Source organism: Salmo salar, chromosome 29 (genome assembly GCF_965601325.2).
Source record: "Salmo salar chromosome 29, fSalSal1, whole genome shotgun sequence".
NCBI lineage: Eukaryota > Metazoa > Chordata > Actinopteri > Salmoniformes > Salmonidae > Salmo > Salmo salar.
Genome location: NC_138319.1, coordinates 22,129,025 through 22,142,737, shown reverse-complemented (window position 1 = coordinate 22,142,737; position 13,713 = coordinate 22,129,025). Strand labels below are relative to the sequence as shown.

The window sequence follows — 13,713 nt, the reverse complement described above, 5'->3', positions numbered from 1 at the left end:
TACCGATCCCCCTCCACTACCATCACAAATGTGCGTGTGCCTGTGCTGCTATAATCAGAGATGGTGTCACAATGAGATCCTCTCAAGGCCTTCTGCCCGTGAACAGAAGCGGGTTCCGTGAACCATAGGGTTGGAGTGTTTGGCAGGACTGTGTGAGTGCACAAGCCAAGCTATGTGCACGTCTCTCGGTCTGAGTGTAGGTGTGTGTGTGTTTATGCTAGTGTGTGCACTGCAGACCACCTCATGTGTGTAAGTAGTACAGTCTGTGTGTGTTAATCTGCCCAAACACCATGGAATACTATCTAGTATGTGTGCAGACCACCTCGGTGGCATAGTCCCTCCCTCCCTCTCGCTCTCTCTCCTTCTGTGGCTGACCTTCCTTTGTTTAGAGCCTATTGGAGGGGTTCTCTCTTTGATTTGGCCATGCAGCCATGTGACCCTGTAGCCAGTTTGTGCTCGGCAGCAGCGAGTGGCTAAAAATAGCTCCAGCTTGCCCCGGCTCCACGGCTCGTTTACATAAGCTCTGTGGAAGGGGGAGGAGAGACCCCGTGGAGAAGAGGGGAGAAGGGGATGAGGGAGGACAGGAGCATTGTACAGAAGTCCACAGGCGCTGGCTGGGGCCTAAAATGCAGCGCTGCGTCCGACTGCTCTGCCCTTCTCTTCCTTCCTTCCTTAAGATCTCCCTCTTTTTCGCTCTCCCCCTCTCTCCAGTCTTCTCTCTGTACTCGTGGGCTGGGGCACGCACACGTACAGACTGACACAGAAACACGCACACAAACACACTCTAGATGCAGACACCCTGCTGCCTGTGCCTCTGTACCTTGTGCTAGCTAGCGCTATAGGGAGGTGCTCTACTTGACCTCATTTAACATAGCTGCTTTGAAACAGGAGGCATTAACTGGGCCTAGATTCAATCAGATCACGATTTCACCGGCGATAGCAGACACCCGCATAGCGGATGTTTTGGCTGTGTCGGAGGTGGTGTTGGAGCCGACAAATCAGAGAGCAGCTACTCCTGATCATTGCCACAGCCACACCCGCCCCACTTGCGTTAGAAGTTCAGAACGAGAAAGCGTACTGTAGAAATAATTATGCTCAAATGTAAAATGAATTCAACAAAGTAATGAGAATATCTATCATCCTAATCAAGGTATAGTTTACATCTCACATTCCAGTGTTCAAACTTGTAAAGAACGCTGCATGGGATTTCTGTTAATGCGACTGCGTATAGCCAATGGCAATTTCCGCTTTAGGTATAATGCCGGGAGCCACTTGTGGATTTCTCAGCTCTAACTCAGTTCCTCCTCAGACACCTCCAAAACCACCGCTATGCGCATGTTGGCTAAAACTGATCTGATTGAATCAAGCCCCTAGTCTGTCCTTATGGTGATATGTTCCTCTGCTGCTAAGCACAACCAATCACACACCACTAATGTGTCAAAGTACCAATCAACCAAACTACAGGTATAGGATCTTAATTTGATCACTTTTGTTGCTGAGAATTTTCCTGCACTGCAGGAAGTGCAGATGAGCATCGTGATTAACATAAAATCACTGAAAACCCACACTAACAGTATTGCACTTTTTATGTAGCCTACTTTTGGCCAGCTAATATCCTAACCACTGATCAAGCAACATTATGAACTAAATGTTCAAATCCTGTTGCTGCAGGATTATTTTGCTATGACAATATTAGTCAAATTAAGGTCTAACACCTGTAGCTTGTATCGTGCTGGAGTAACATCTGTAGTTCTAAGCTGTACTAAACTGTCATAGGATGTCATAAGTTGTTACAGTAAGCATTCACTTGTCAAAAAAGGGTCCATATCAGGTGATATCTTTACATGACATGTTTTTGATATTCTAGAAAATACAGACCATTTCCAAATGCATATTTAGAGTTGTGGATTTGCACCATATCCTTACAAATGATGAATCCAGATGTGTCTTTTAGACATATACATGTACTGTGCCTTCAGAAATATTCACAACACTTGACTTTTGACATTTTGTTGTTACATCCAACATTTTAAATTGATTAAATTGAGATTTTTATGTCACTGGCCTACACACAATACCCCATAACGTCAAAGTGAAGTTTTTCAAAAGTTTTACTAATTAATTAAAAATGAAAAGCTTAAAATGTCTTGAGTCAATAAGTATTCAACCATACTTTTTATATGGAAAGCCTAAATAAGTTCAGGAGTAAAAATGTGCTTAACAAGTCACATGGACTCACTCTGTGTGCAATAAAAGTGTTCAACAGGATTTTTAAATGACTACCTCATACATACAATTATCTGTAAGATCAAGCAGTGAATTTCAAACACAGATTCAACCAAAAAGACCAGGGAGGTTTTCCAATGCTTTGCAAAGAAAGGCATCTACTGGTAGATGAAAAAAATAAATAATAACCTGCCATTGAATATCCCTTTGAGCATAGTGAAGTTATTAATTACACTTTGGATGGTGTGTCAATACACCCAGTCATTACAAAGATACAGGTGTCCTTCCTAACTCAGTTGCCGGAGAGGGAGGAAACCACTCAGGGATTTCACCATGAGGCCAATGGTGACTTTAAAACAATTACATAGTTTTCTCCAATCACAGCAATTAAACTGAGGATGGATCAACAACATTGTAGTTACTCCACAATACTAACGAATTGACAGAGTGAAAAGAAGGAAGCCTGTAATGAAAAATATTCCTAAACATGCATCCTGTTTGCAACAAGGCACTAAAGTAATAGTGCAAAAAATGTGGTAAAGCAATTCACTTTTTGTCCAGAATACAAAGTGTTATGTTTGGTGCAAATCCAAATCAACACATTACAGAGTACCACTCTCCATATTTTCAAGCATAGTGGTGGCTGCATCATGTTATGGGTATGCTTGTAATCGTTAAGGACTGGGGAGTTAAGGATAAAAAAGAAACGGAATGGGGCTAAGCACAGGCAAAATCCTAGAGGAAAACCTGGTTCAGTCTGCTTTCCACTTGACACTGGGAGATTAATTCACCTTTCAGAAGGACAATAACCTAAAACACAAGGCCAAATCTACACTGGAGTTGCTTACCAAGAAGACAGTGAATTTTCCTGAGTAGCCGAGTTACAGTTTGACTCAAAATCTGCTTGAAAAGCTAAGGTAAGACCTAAAAAATGGCTGTCTAGCAATGCTCAACCAATTTTGAAAATAATATTGTGCAAATACTGTGCAATCCAGGTGTGCAAAGCTCTTACAGACTTACCCAGAAAGACTCACCGCTGAAATTGCTGCTGCTGGTGATTCTAACATGTATTGACTCAAGGATGTGAATACTTGTAAATTAAATATTTCTGTATTTCATATTAAAACACAGTTGCAAAAATGTCTAAAAACATGTTTTCACTGTCAGTACGGGGTATATGTGTGTAGATGTCAACAACAAAACATATATTTAATCAATTTTGAATTCAGGCTGTAACAAAACAAAATGTTGAATAAGTCAAGGGGTTTGAATACTTTCTGAAGGCACTGTATGATATTGGGATTACTCAGAATATTACACATGGACATTTCCTATGGCTGTATATGGACTCATTCAATATCCTGAGATATGTGACATCCTATTTTCTCTCTTCATGTTGACAAAAACTGACTGTATACATCACATGTGTTTTCTCAGCACATTCAAGATATGAAGCTATTTTGATTTCAGATAGGCTTCTCTTGGCTGAGGTCCATATCCGGATCTTGATAGGATTTTCGACATGCTGAAAATAAGGATAATTTCGGAGTTTTCAGCACATACTCAATAATTTGTCACAAATCATTTTTGGATTGCCTCTGGATATCATACATGGTATGGCTGGATATTGACTCATTAGATATCCTGAGATAGAGAACATACAATGTCCAGATAGGCCTATATGAGGAATGACACTCACACTCAGCCTACATAGTATATTTTCTCAGCACATACAATGCATATGCTCTTGCCTGAGGTACATATCAGCATTTTGATATGCTAAATAAGGACAATTTCTGATGCTTATGGGTTGAGCACATACCCAATAATTGGACAAATATTAAATCCATATAAAAACATTTGTTACTCAAATTTCGCATTAATACACATTAGACATGGTAAAATGTATAGAATTGCAAGAAAATTAGCTTTAAAACTGCAAAATTCTCTCCAACAACAAGAGGGGTGGGAACAGTTTGTCATGAACAGTTTATCATGATATATGGTCATTTTGATGTATTTAACTGTATATCCAGTATGTGGCCTATTGCAGGAGTCAGTACCACCCTGCTGTTGCAAGCACCATGGTCCAATCAGAATTAAAAATAACTCAATGGTCTTTAAAACAAGTCAGGCAGTATAAGGGCACTGTGCAATAATATAATATGCCATGTAGCAGATGCTTTTATCGAAAGTGACTTACAGTCATGTGTACATACACTTTTTGCGTATGGGTGGTCCCGGGAATCGAACCCACTATCCTGGCATTGCAAGTGCCATGCTCTACCAAACGAGCTACTGTACAGAGGACCTCCGGTGTGTAGGCTACACACTTGTGTGAGTGCCACCTCTTTGTATAATCTGGAAGAAGTCCAGTGCAACGGCAGAACCACATGAACAGTATGGTAGGACAATGACATAGTGTGATTGAATTCAACTGTACTGAGTAATTGGGCTGCATTGCACATGCTAGGGAGCCCTTGTATCACGGCTGGCCCGCTCATTAGGCAGGATTAGGCGGCCGTCTATGGCGGCAGATTGACAAGGGCGGCATTTTCTGAGCTATACTGACCAAGATGCACCTCAAACCTCACAAAATTCTGCCAATGACAATTTCTCTCAACCAGTGGCATGTGGGCTTTTTAGGTGAGCGTTGATGCCGCCCTTTGATAAGCAGTGCCCACTTTGTCAAAGGCAGCGGGGAAATGATTTAGCTTGTCTATTCCCAGCGCGTCTCTACAGGGTGCTGTTGGAGAGATGCATCTTTTTTTTAATTTAACCTTTATTTAACTAGGCAAGTCAGTTAAGAATACATTTTTATTTACAATGATAGCCTACCCCCGGCCAAACCCTAACCTGTGCGACACTGGGCCAATTGCGCGCCGCCCTATGGGACTCCCAATCACGGCCGGTTGTGATACAGCCTGGAATCGAACCAGGGTCTGTAGTGACGCCTCTTGCACTGAGATGCTGCGCCACTCGGGATCTCTGCAGCGCTCCACCAACGTTCCATCAAAAAAGATTATCAAACATAAATGATGTAGCAGATCTAGGATATGGTAGAAAGAGTATGTTACCTTTTCTGTAGCCTACAGGCTGGAGATACAATGTATGAATTACACTTTTTACATCATGCAGGTTTCTCTGATCAAATAGGCTAACCTTAATGGCGCTCAATCAAATAAAAAAATGTGCTGTCATGTTAACAAACATATCCTAAAAACAGGACAGGTCAAAGTTGAATGGACAATCAACTTTTGTCCAGAAGTTTCACCTCATTGTCATGATCAGTGGTTTCAAGTTTGTATCTGTACATTTTTTGACAAGCTGATCATAGTGAAAAAGAAAATACTCTTGCATTTCCCGCTGTGTAAACACATTGCAAATATGCTCGCGATAACTCCTGATAAAGTTAGGTAGAAGATATTCAGAGTTTATTTAGCCAAATTGATTAGTCACAGGAATCAGGATTAATAAAGCGAATTCAATGGCCTTTTTTAAAAACGGTGGGCCGACCACATGGATGGACATTCATAAAATGATATTGCGGTCCGACATTGTAGGCTACACCCCAGTAAGCACGAGCCAACATCTTTTTTGGTCCTGTCTGGATGTCGTTTTACAACCGGTAGGCTTACCACATACAGTAGATATATGGGCATTCCTAAAATTCCATTTCAGGCAACACCTCAGTAAGCATGGGCCGATGCCTTACGGACGTCTTTTTTTGGTGCAGCTCAGGACCGGCGTTGATATCCACATCCACGGATATTTGTTTTTGGTCCGTTTTTGTTTGGTTCAGATTTTGTCCGGTCTAGAACAGCCTTGATTTGGTCCAATCATAGAAGTCTATAAATTACTTATTTTCAACTTTCATTCAAAACCAAAAATCTGATTTCGGGAAATACGTATTATTTAACATCCGGAAAAGATACCTTTTCAACGTCCTGGAAAATATGTATTTAAAAAATACGGAAAATACCTTTAATTTAGAACGGAAATTGAACCCAACTTCAACGTCTGTAAAATACGTATTTTCAAAGTAATTTTGCTTACTGTGACTATTCTAGGACTATTCCGGCCCTGCCTTGTATGGCAAATATTTGCATAGGAAATCTGATATTCCTGAGTTCATTGAGAAAACAAGCAAATCGCACCCACTTCAACAAAAACAATACTTGATCTCAAATTGAAATCTCAAGACTGTGTTCTGATATTTTTATTTTGTAAAATGTAGGCTATATGTGTTCAGCCAAAGTTCATACCAAACTCACTGGATTACCAGAATTAAGGGTGAAATACAGCCGAGACAGAAACCTTAACTCAACTAAAGGTCTTATACCAACCTGGTTTGGGCAAGGAAAAACAATCTCCACATAGGACCAACTAGATTAACTTGGCTAGCCGGGAGAGAGAGACACACAGACAGAGAGAGCGACAGAGCAAGAGACAGAACAGAGAGAGAGCCAGAGCGAGCAGAGAGAGGAGACCAAGCGAGAGAGGAGACCAAGCGAGAGAGGAGAGACCGAGCGAGCGCCAGAGAGGAGAGACAGAGAGGACAGAAAGAAAGCAAGAGAGACAGAAAGCAAGCGAGAGAGGACAGAAAGAAAGCGAGAGGACAGAAAGAAAGCGAGAGAGGACAGAAAGAAAGCGAGAGGACAGAAAGAAAGCGAGAGAGGACAGAAAGAAAGCGAGAGAGGACAGAAAGAAAGCGAGAGAGGACAGAAAGCAAGCGAGAGAGGACAGAAAGAAAGCGAGAGAGGACAGAAAGAAAGCGAGAGAGGACAGAAAGAAAGCGAGAGAGGACAGAAAGCAAGAGACAGCGAGCGAGCGAGAGCGTGCGTGAGCGAGCATGCACAATGCTCTCCCCAGCTAGGAACAGAACAGGCCAGTCAGAACAGGATTCCTATTGTGCTCCCACAGGACTATATTAAGGCCTTATCAGCCTGCACCATCAACAGTGTCCTCTGCTTCCTACTGCCCACAGAGCACACAAACCAGGATATGCAGCTAGCGCAGACAGCTTTAGCGTGCTAGGCTAACGCTAACGTTTATCGTGCTAACGCTAATGTTTTTTGAAGTGGCGATGTTGTTGCTGAGGTGGCGATGTTGTTGCTATTGTGGCGATGGTAGCTATTAAATACATGACTACTTGAGCATCAGTGACATACTCGAGGGGAGTTGCTGTGTAGCTTTGAGAGCACAACATACGGTTGCTATGTGTATATTTGTATACATGTTGTTGTGGAAATTCTGTTTTTATTAAAAACAAGGTTCAGACACACATGACATTTTCACATTATCATGGAGACTTCTCTCACACCAATCCATAGATCAACAATAGTCCATAAGCAAGTCCAGTTATGCAATGCAGCCCTCAGGGCCACCCCACACCACCAAGTCCATGCATAGAATGTACATCGTTGCCACCATTAATTAACAGTGTGAATATGCAAGATGTCTACAATGAAAAGTAAAAGAGCATAATAAAAATTGAAAAGCATAAAACAAAAGTTAAGACATTCAGTGAGTGTCAGGAATTCAGTGTGTCATAAAGCACAAAAGTCTTAATAATTCTGCATAGGCCAATTCTTATTTCTTTTTCTTACAGTAACTATTGCGCTAGGTTGTTTTTATGCAAAACCTGAAGTCACAGACGGGGTCCATTTCGACAAGCTTAAATCTCAGCGTTTTGTATATTAGGATAAAGTAATCGACTAGCCTGAAGCCAACATTACCAGAGAGTAAGAGGAAGAGGATCCTCTGTGTACTTGTATGATATCAGTTACCGAAATATACAGCAAGCTTATGGATAAACTCAATGGTACACAAGCGGCAGTGTGTCTAGATGCTAGGATTCAAGCTACAGTACAGTATTCTCACAAATGATATAGAAAACTAGAAAAACATAAGAATCTTTGGTATAGTTGTTGGCAAGTCGTCAAAATGTTGGACTGCCCCCCTATACCAGTTGCTTGGTCGTTTTGTACATGGCATTTAGGTCACTGTAGTTTCAATGCAGTGTGATACGCCTACAAACTGACCATTTTTTGGGGATTGATATAGTAGGAAGTAAAGTAAATACGTAACACGATTGTTACTAAACAAGACACTTCACTTCAGAACAAGTTGAGTCAATCTCCTGACAACACTCCAATGGATAAACAAAGTGGAATGAAACAAACTAGCCATTCCATGACATTTATGGGCTTTTCAAAGGCACACAACGATGCATCAATGCACAGCCCAACGGCTCCAAACTGTACAACGGAACAGAACATTGAAATCAATTTAGATGAAACAGAAAACGGATCTCCCCCACCTCCCAAAAAAAAACCTAGATGCTCTATGTACAGTCTAAATGTACAATCGGTATTGATTGGCTTATAGGATTGTGGAATGTCAATATGGGCCTCCTCTTTGACACAAGCACTTGGATCTGCCGACTTGTCTATCTGCCCATAATCATTTAGAGTTTAAATTGGGGTTGAGAGATAGCAGCGGCTAACTGAAAAAGTTAAGTGGAAAAGGGGGTGCTACCAGACACTGACTACTGAGCATTTTCCATTGCTTTACATAGTCATTGGAGGACTTAAGAATAGCACCATGGAGCCATCCTGGATACTACACAGGCTAAATTCAGCACAGAGAAGAGGGTAGACTATGCTGGCTGCCTAGATACAATGTGTTCTGAACCAGCTACCACTGGACGATCACAACTTAAAGACTCAGCAATATGACATAATCATAACAGAAGGGCGACTTCTTGCTTACAGTCATCAACAACAGATTTTAAAACAGCCAATAGTGGCAGTCTTGCCAGATTTGACTTCAGTATGATGATGTGATATTGCTAAAACTACCTTTAAAGCTAAACAAAGTGAGCAGACTAGAAGAAACATGCTATCATGCTAGCTACGGCTAAACGGACAGGAACATGAGGTCAAAATGCCAGCTTGTGCTAACTTAGCGCTAACCATCAGTTATGGGCCCTCACAGATGGCAGTTTCCTCCTCCTAGCCCAATGGGTGTCAATGGAAACGAGATAGCCAGTGAGCAGTTGAACATGGATACAGTGGAGCTACTGTGCGTCATGGCATTGAGCGATATGTGCGTGCGCACACACAGACACACATGCTCTCACACACACACACTCAGCCAGAGCAAACACTCAGATGGGTGTGTGTCTGCCTTCAGTAAGCCTCAGCATAATGGGTGACTTCCTGGGAGAGGAACAACAAGGGGGTCTGACGTCACATATTTCACTCCACTCGACACAACCCGCTGCCATGTACAGAATGACTGGAGATTAGAAGAGGACAACTTGTGTGTATTTCACAGTCACAGTATTTGCCAGGGGTATAATACACTGCTTCACAGCGAAGAGGGGCGCACAAACAGAGACTAGACCGTGGTAAGCCAAGTGGCGTCCGTAGCGCTTTTCCTAAACAAAGGAGTGCTTCTCATTCAAGCACATCATGCATAATATGTTAGAATATGTATGTTGCATAATGGGCTGTACCGTCGCCTATGGAAATGGTATGGTTATTAATGAGGGTCAAATAAAGACCAAATAAGGGGTCGGGTTCTGCGAAGTGCACACAAAAAAGTGTATACACATATAGTACCAGTCAAAAGTTTGGACACACCTACTCATTCAAGGGTTTTTCTTTATTTGTACTATTTTCTACATTGTAGAATAATAGTGAAGACATCAAAACTATGAAATAACACATATGGAATCATGTAGTAAGCTTTTTTTTTTTTTTATAAATCAAAAGATATTTTATATTTGAGATTATTCAAAGGTAGCCACCCTTTGCCTTGATGATTGCCAAGAGTGTGCAAAGCTTTCTCTCAACCAGCTTCCCATGGAATGCTTTTCCAACAGTCTTGAAGGAGTTCCCACACATGCTGAGCACTTGTTGGCTGCTTTTCCTTCACTATGCGGTCCAACTCATCCCAAACCATCTCAATTGGGTTGAGGTCAGGTGATAGTGGAGGCCAGGTCATCTGATGCAGCACTCCATCACTCTCATTCTTGGTCAAATAGCCCTTACACAGCATGGTCGTGTGTGTTGGGGCATTGTCCTGTTGAAAAACAAATGATAGTCCCACTAAGAGTAAACCAGGTGGGATGGCGTATCGCTGCAGAATGCTGTAGTGGTTTCTTTGTAGCAATTCGACCATGAAGACTGATTCACGCTGTCTCCTTTGAACAGTTGATGTTGAGATGTGTCTGCTACTTCAACTCTGGGTCTTCCTTTCCTGTGGCGGTCCTCATGAGAACCAGTTTCATCATAGCGCTTGATGGTTTTAGCGACTGCACTTCAAAGTTCTTGAAATTTTCCAGATTAAGACATGAAGGTCAGTCAAAGTAATGATGGACTGTCGTTTCTCTTTAATTATTTGAGCTGTTTTTGCCATAATATGGACTTGGTCTTTTACCAAATAGGGCAATCCAACACAACTGATTGGCTCAAACATATTGAGAAGGAAAGAAATCCCACAAATTAACTTAACAAGGCACACCTGTTAATCGAAATGCATTCCAGGTGACTACCTCATGAAGCTGGTTGAGAGAATGTCAAGAATGTGCAAATCTGTCATCAAGGCAAGGGGTGGCTACTTTGAAGAATCTCAAATATAAAATCTATTTTAATTTGTTTAACAGTTTTTTGGTTACTACATGATTCCATCTATGTTATTTCATAGTTTTGATGTTTTATTCTACAATGTAGAAAATAGTAAAATAAAATAAAAACCCTGAAATGAGTAAGTGTGTCCAAACTTTTGACTGGTACTGTTTCCACACACGCGCCCAAACACACACACACACACACGCGCCCAAACACACACACACACACACACACACACACACACACACACACACACACACACACACACACACACACACACACACACACACACACACACACACACACACACACACACACACACACACACACACACACACACAAACGCCTAAAACATAATCCGCCATTGAATCTCTAAGGAGCACCTCTGAGGACTTGGGTGCTTATGTGAGGTCTAAAAGGCCAAATCAGAATGCCGTGAGGGCCCAGGACACATGAGGAGAGTCAACAGAGACACGTCATTGGCTGAGAAAGCACCCCAGGGCTGTGATTGGATGGAAACTGCAGAACTCTTCTACAGCTGTAGGATCTTAATTGGATCAACGTGGAGAACTTTCCCTTACTAAATATGTATCAACTCCTACAAAAAAATCCATTAATTATAATCCACATTTCCTGTTGCTACAGGATTATTTTCCTGCTGAAGAAAACTGGCTCAAATTAAGTTACTACATCTGTAAGGACCCAGCTTTCATTAAAGAGGATGCTTGAGTAACACTCATGCACACACAATGGATATTCTCACCCGTAACACAACTGGACCGGCTTAATTGAAGTTGCACTATGTAGAAATCGCTTCTCCATTTCCTGGTTGATAAAATTCTAATAGTTTGCATGCAACGTCAGTGGAGAGACGGGGAGTCCACAGGGACAAGAGAGAGGGGAGATAGGATGAAGACGGGGGGAGAATGACTGGCATGGAGGATGAAAGAGGCAAGGATGGAGAAAAAAGGATGAGATGGGAGAAAGGGAGGGCACGAGGGATGGGGGGGGTTACTCACTACTGTGCGCAGTCGATGAGCTGGTACTCGTTGGAGCGCTCGAAGCACGCCTTCACGCCTTCATCGTCCCAGAGCTGCTTGGCATGTTCGAAGAACTCCTGTTTTTCCACGAATTAAAATAAAAGAGGGAAAAACAGAGAGGGACAGGGTTAGGAGGAGAGACACGTGACAGCCTAGGGAGAAACCTGTGCTGTCAAAGCAGTGTCTTCAACAGGGGATTTTGTTTTAGACAAGAGAGCCAACTTATCACCACTTTGAGTTCCATGTATATCTGCATGATAGATGAAAGTACATTTCATGTAAGTGTCTTCTGTAGCAGCAGGTTAGATGATCACAAGTGTCTTCCATCATACATTATTCACGTGTTGCACCATGTGAAAAGATTGGTCGTAAGGGATGAAATAAATAAAACTAAGGTGGAAAACGTCTGATCCATTCACAGCGTGAACACAAAAACAAGAAAAAGGGGGGTAAAATGATACCGCTCGCGGAGAAAGAGCATCCCCATAATTACCAATTCAATGAGGGGCTAGTGAGTGGAGGAGCAGTCTATGGTTTGTAAGGACAGAAGGTGTGTGGTGGAGGAGGTTGGGAAGGGAACTTGTATCATGAGGACAGGGCTAATCTCACATGATACCAGTGGCTTTTAGAGAGCCAGAGAGACATACTGTATATAGATGAACTTTTAATATCCAAACCGAGAAAGACAAGTCAATATAATGCTGAACTTTTAGGGACAAACCAGCGCTAAACAAGCGCTAAAATCCAAAACGCTTTTTTGGACACAACACAAAACACACTATTCGCTGTCTTCTGCCTCAGAAGTATACCAATAGGAAAGAGGGAGGGAGGGAGAAGGTAGGGATGATTGGAGGCAGGAAGACGAACAGAGGAGAGAGGGAGGTTCTGAGAAAAAAGAGGCTCGTTCCTTAGAGAGAGTCGAGAGATTGGTATAGAATAATTAGTCCCCCTGTGGGGTCATCACATAACCACAACACAAGCAAACAAATGGCAACAGACACTCAAAACAAACTCAAATGCTAAACAGGGCTTGACATTAACTTTTTTTATCTACTTGTCCATCGAATAAGGTAGGACAGATTATTCACTTTCGAAAGTCACTGGTCCCAACAAGTTCACTTGTCCCAATAACCCCAAAAATTTGCTAAAACAGTGACATTATTTCTCAACAACCAATTTTGAGAGCTTGAGAGACGGTTTTACAGCCGGAGTATGAAGCATTGGTTTCATCAACTCTCTCCCCCTCCCCGGCAGCAGCCCACTGGCACATACGCAGGTGATGCCAACACCATGACTTTTCCGGGATTTTCATTGCTGACCTAAAATTTGTTATAACTGGGCAAATAACTCACTAACTAGCGATGAATATCAACAAATGTGCACAAGTGGCTCGCTTTGATCTCAAAAACGTATGTCGCGACTTCATGATTGAACGCGACTGCATGATTGAAAGACTGCTCATGCCTGTCAATGAAGGCCTACAATAATTTTATTGCGATGCGCTCTGCAAAGATTGGGAGGACAAATGGCACCGGAGAAGGCAGACATTTTACGTGCCCCCCGTCGCACTTTGATCCAATTCTGACCGTGGCAGGCACATTTTTGATATTGTGATTTTTTTACTTGTCCATTCAGACAACTTAAATATATAATCTGCTTGTCCAACAATTTGTTTTAATTGACCCGGACAATGTCAACGCCTGCTAAAGTCGCTAACGCCGATGCAACAAGGGCTTGAGCAAAGTTTGATCCAGCCTTGTTCACGATTCTGCTAAACAGTCTGCGCTGAACCACTGCGCAGTATCGAC

At 42.1% G+C, this 13,713-nt stretch overlaps 1 protein-coding gene across 3 annotated transcripts in view; it reads right to left on the bottom strand.

The window, feature by feature from the left end:
• gnal (guanine nucleotide binding protein (G protein), alpha activating activity polypeptide, olfactory type) overlaps positions 1–13,713 on the bottom strand; it is a 67,663-nt gene that overhangs the window by 22,447 nt on the left and 31,503 nt on the right. For all 3 annotated transcript variants that reach the window (XM_014181226.3, XM_045711020.2, XM_014181227.3), the window contains exon 5: positions 11,885–11,982. In XM_014181226.3, the coding sequence (XP_014036701.3) occupies positions 11,885–11,982 (98 nt within the window). The remainder of the gene's footprint in view (positions 1–11,884; positions 11,983–13,713) is intronic.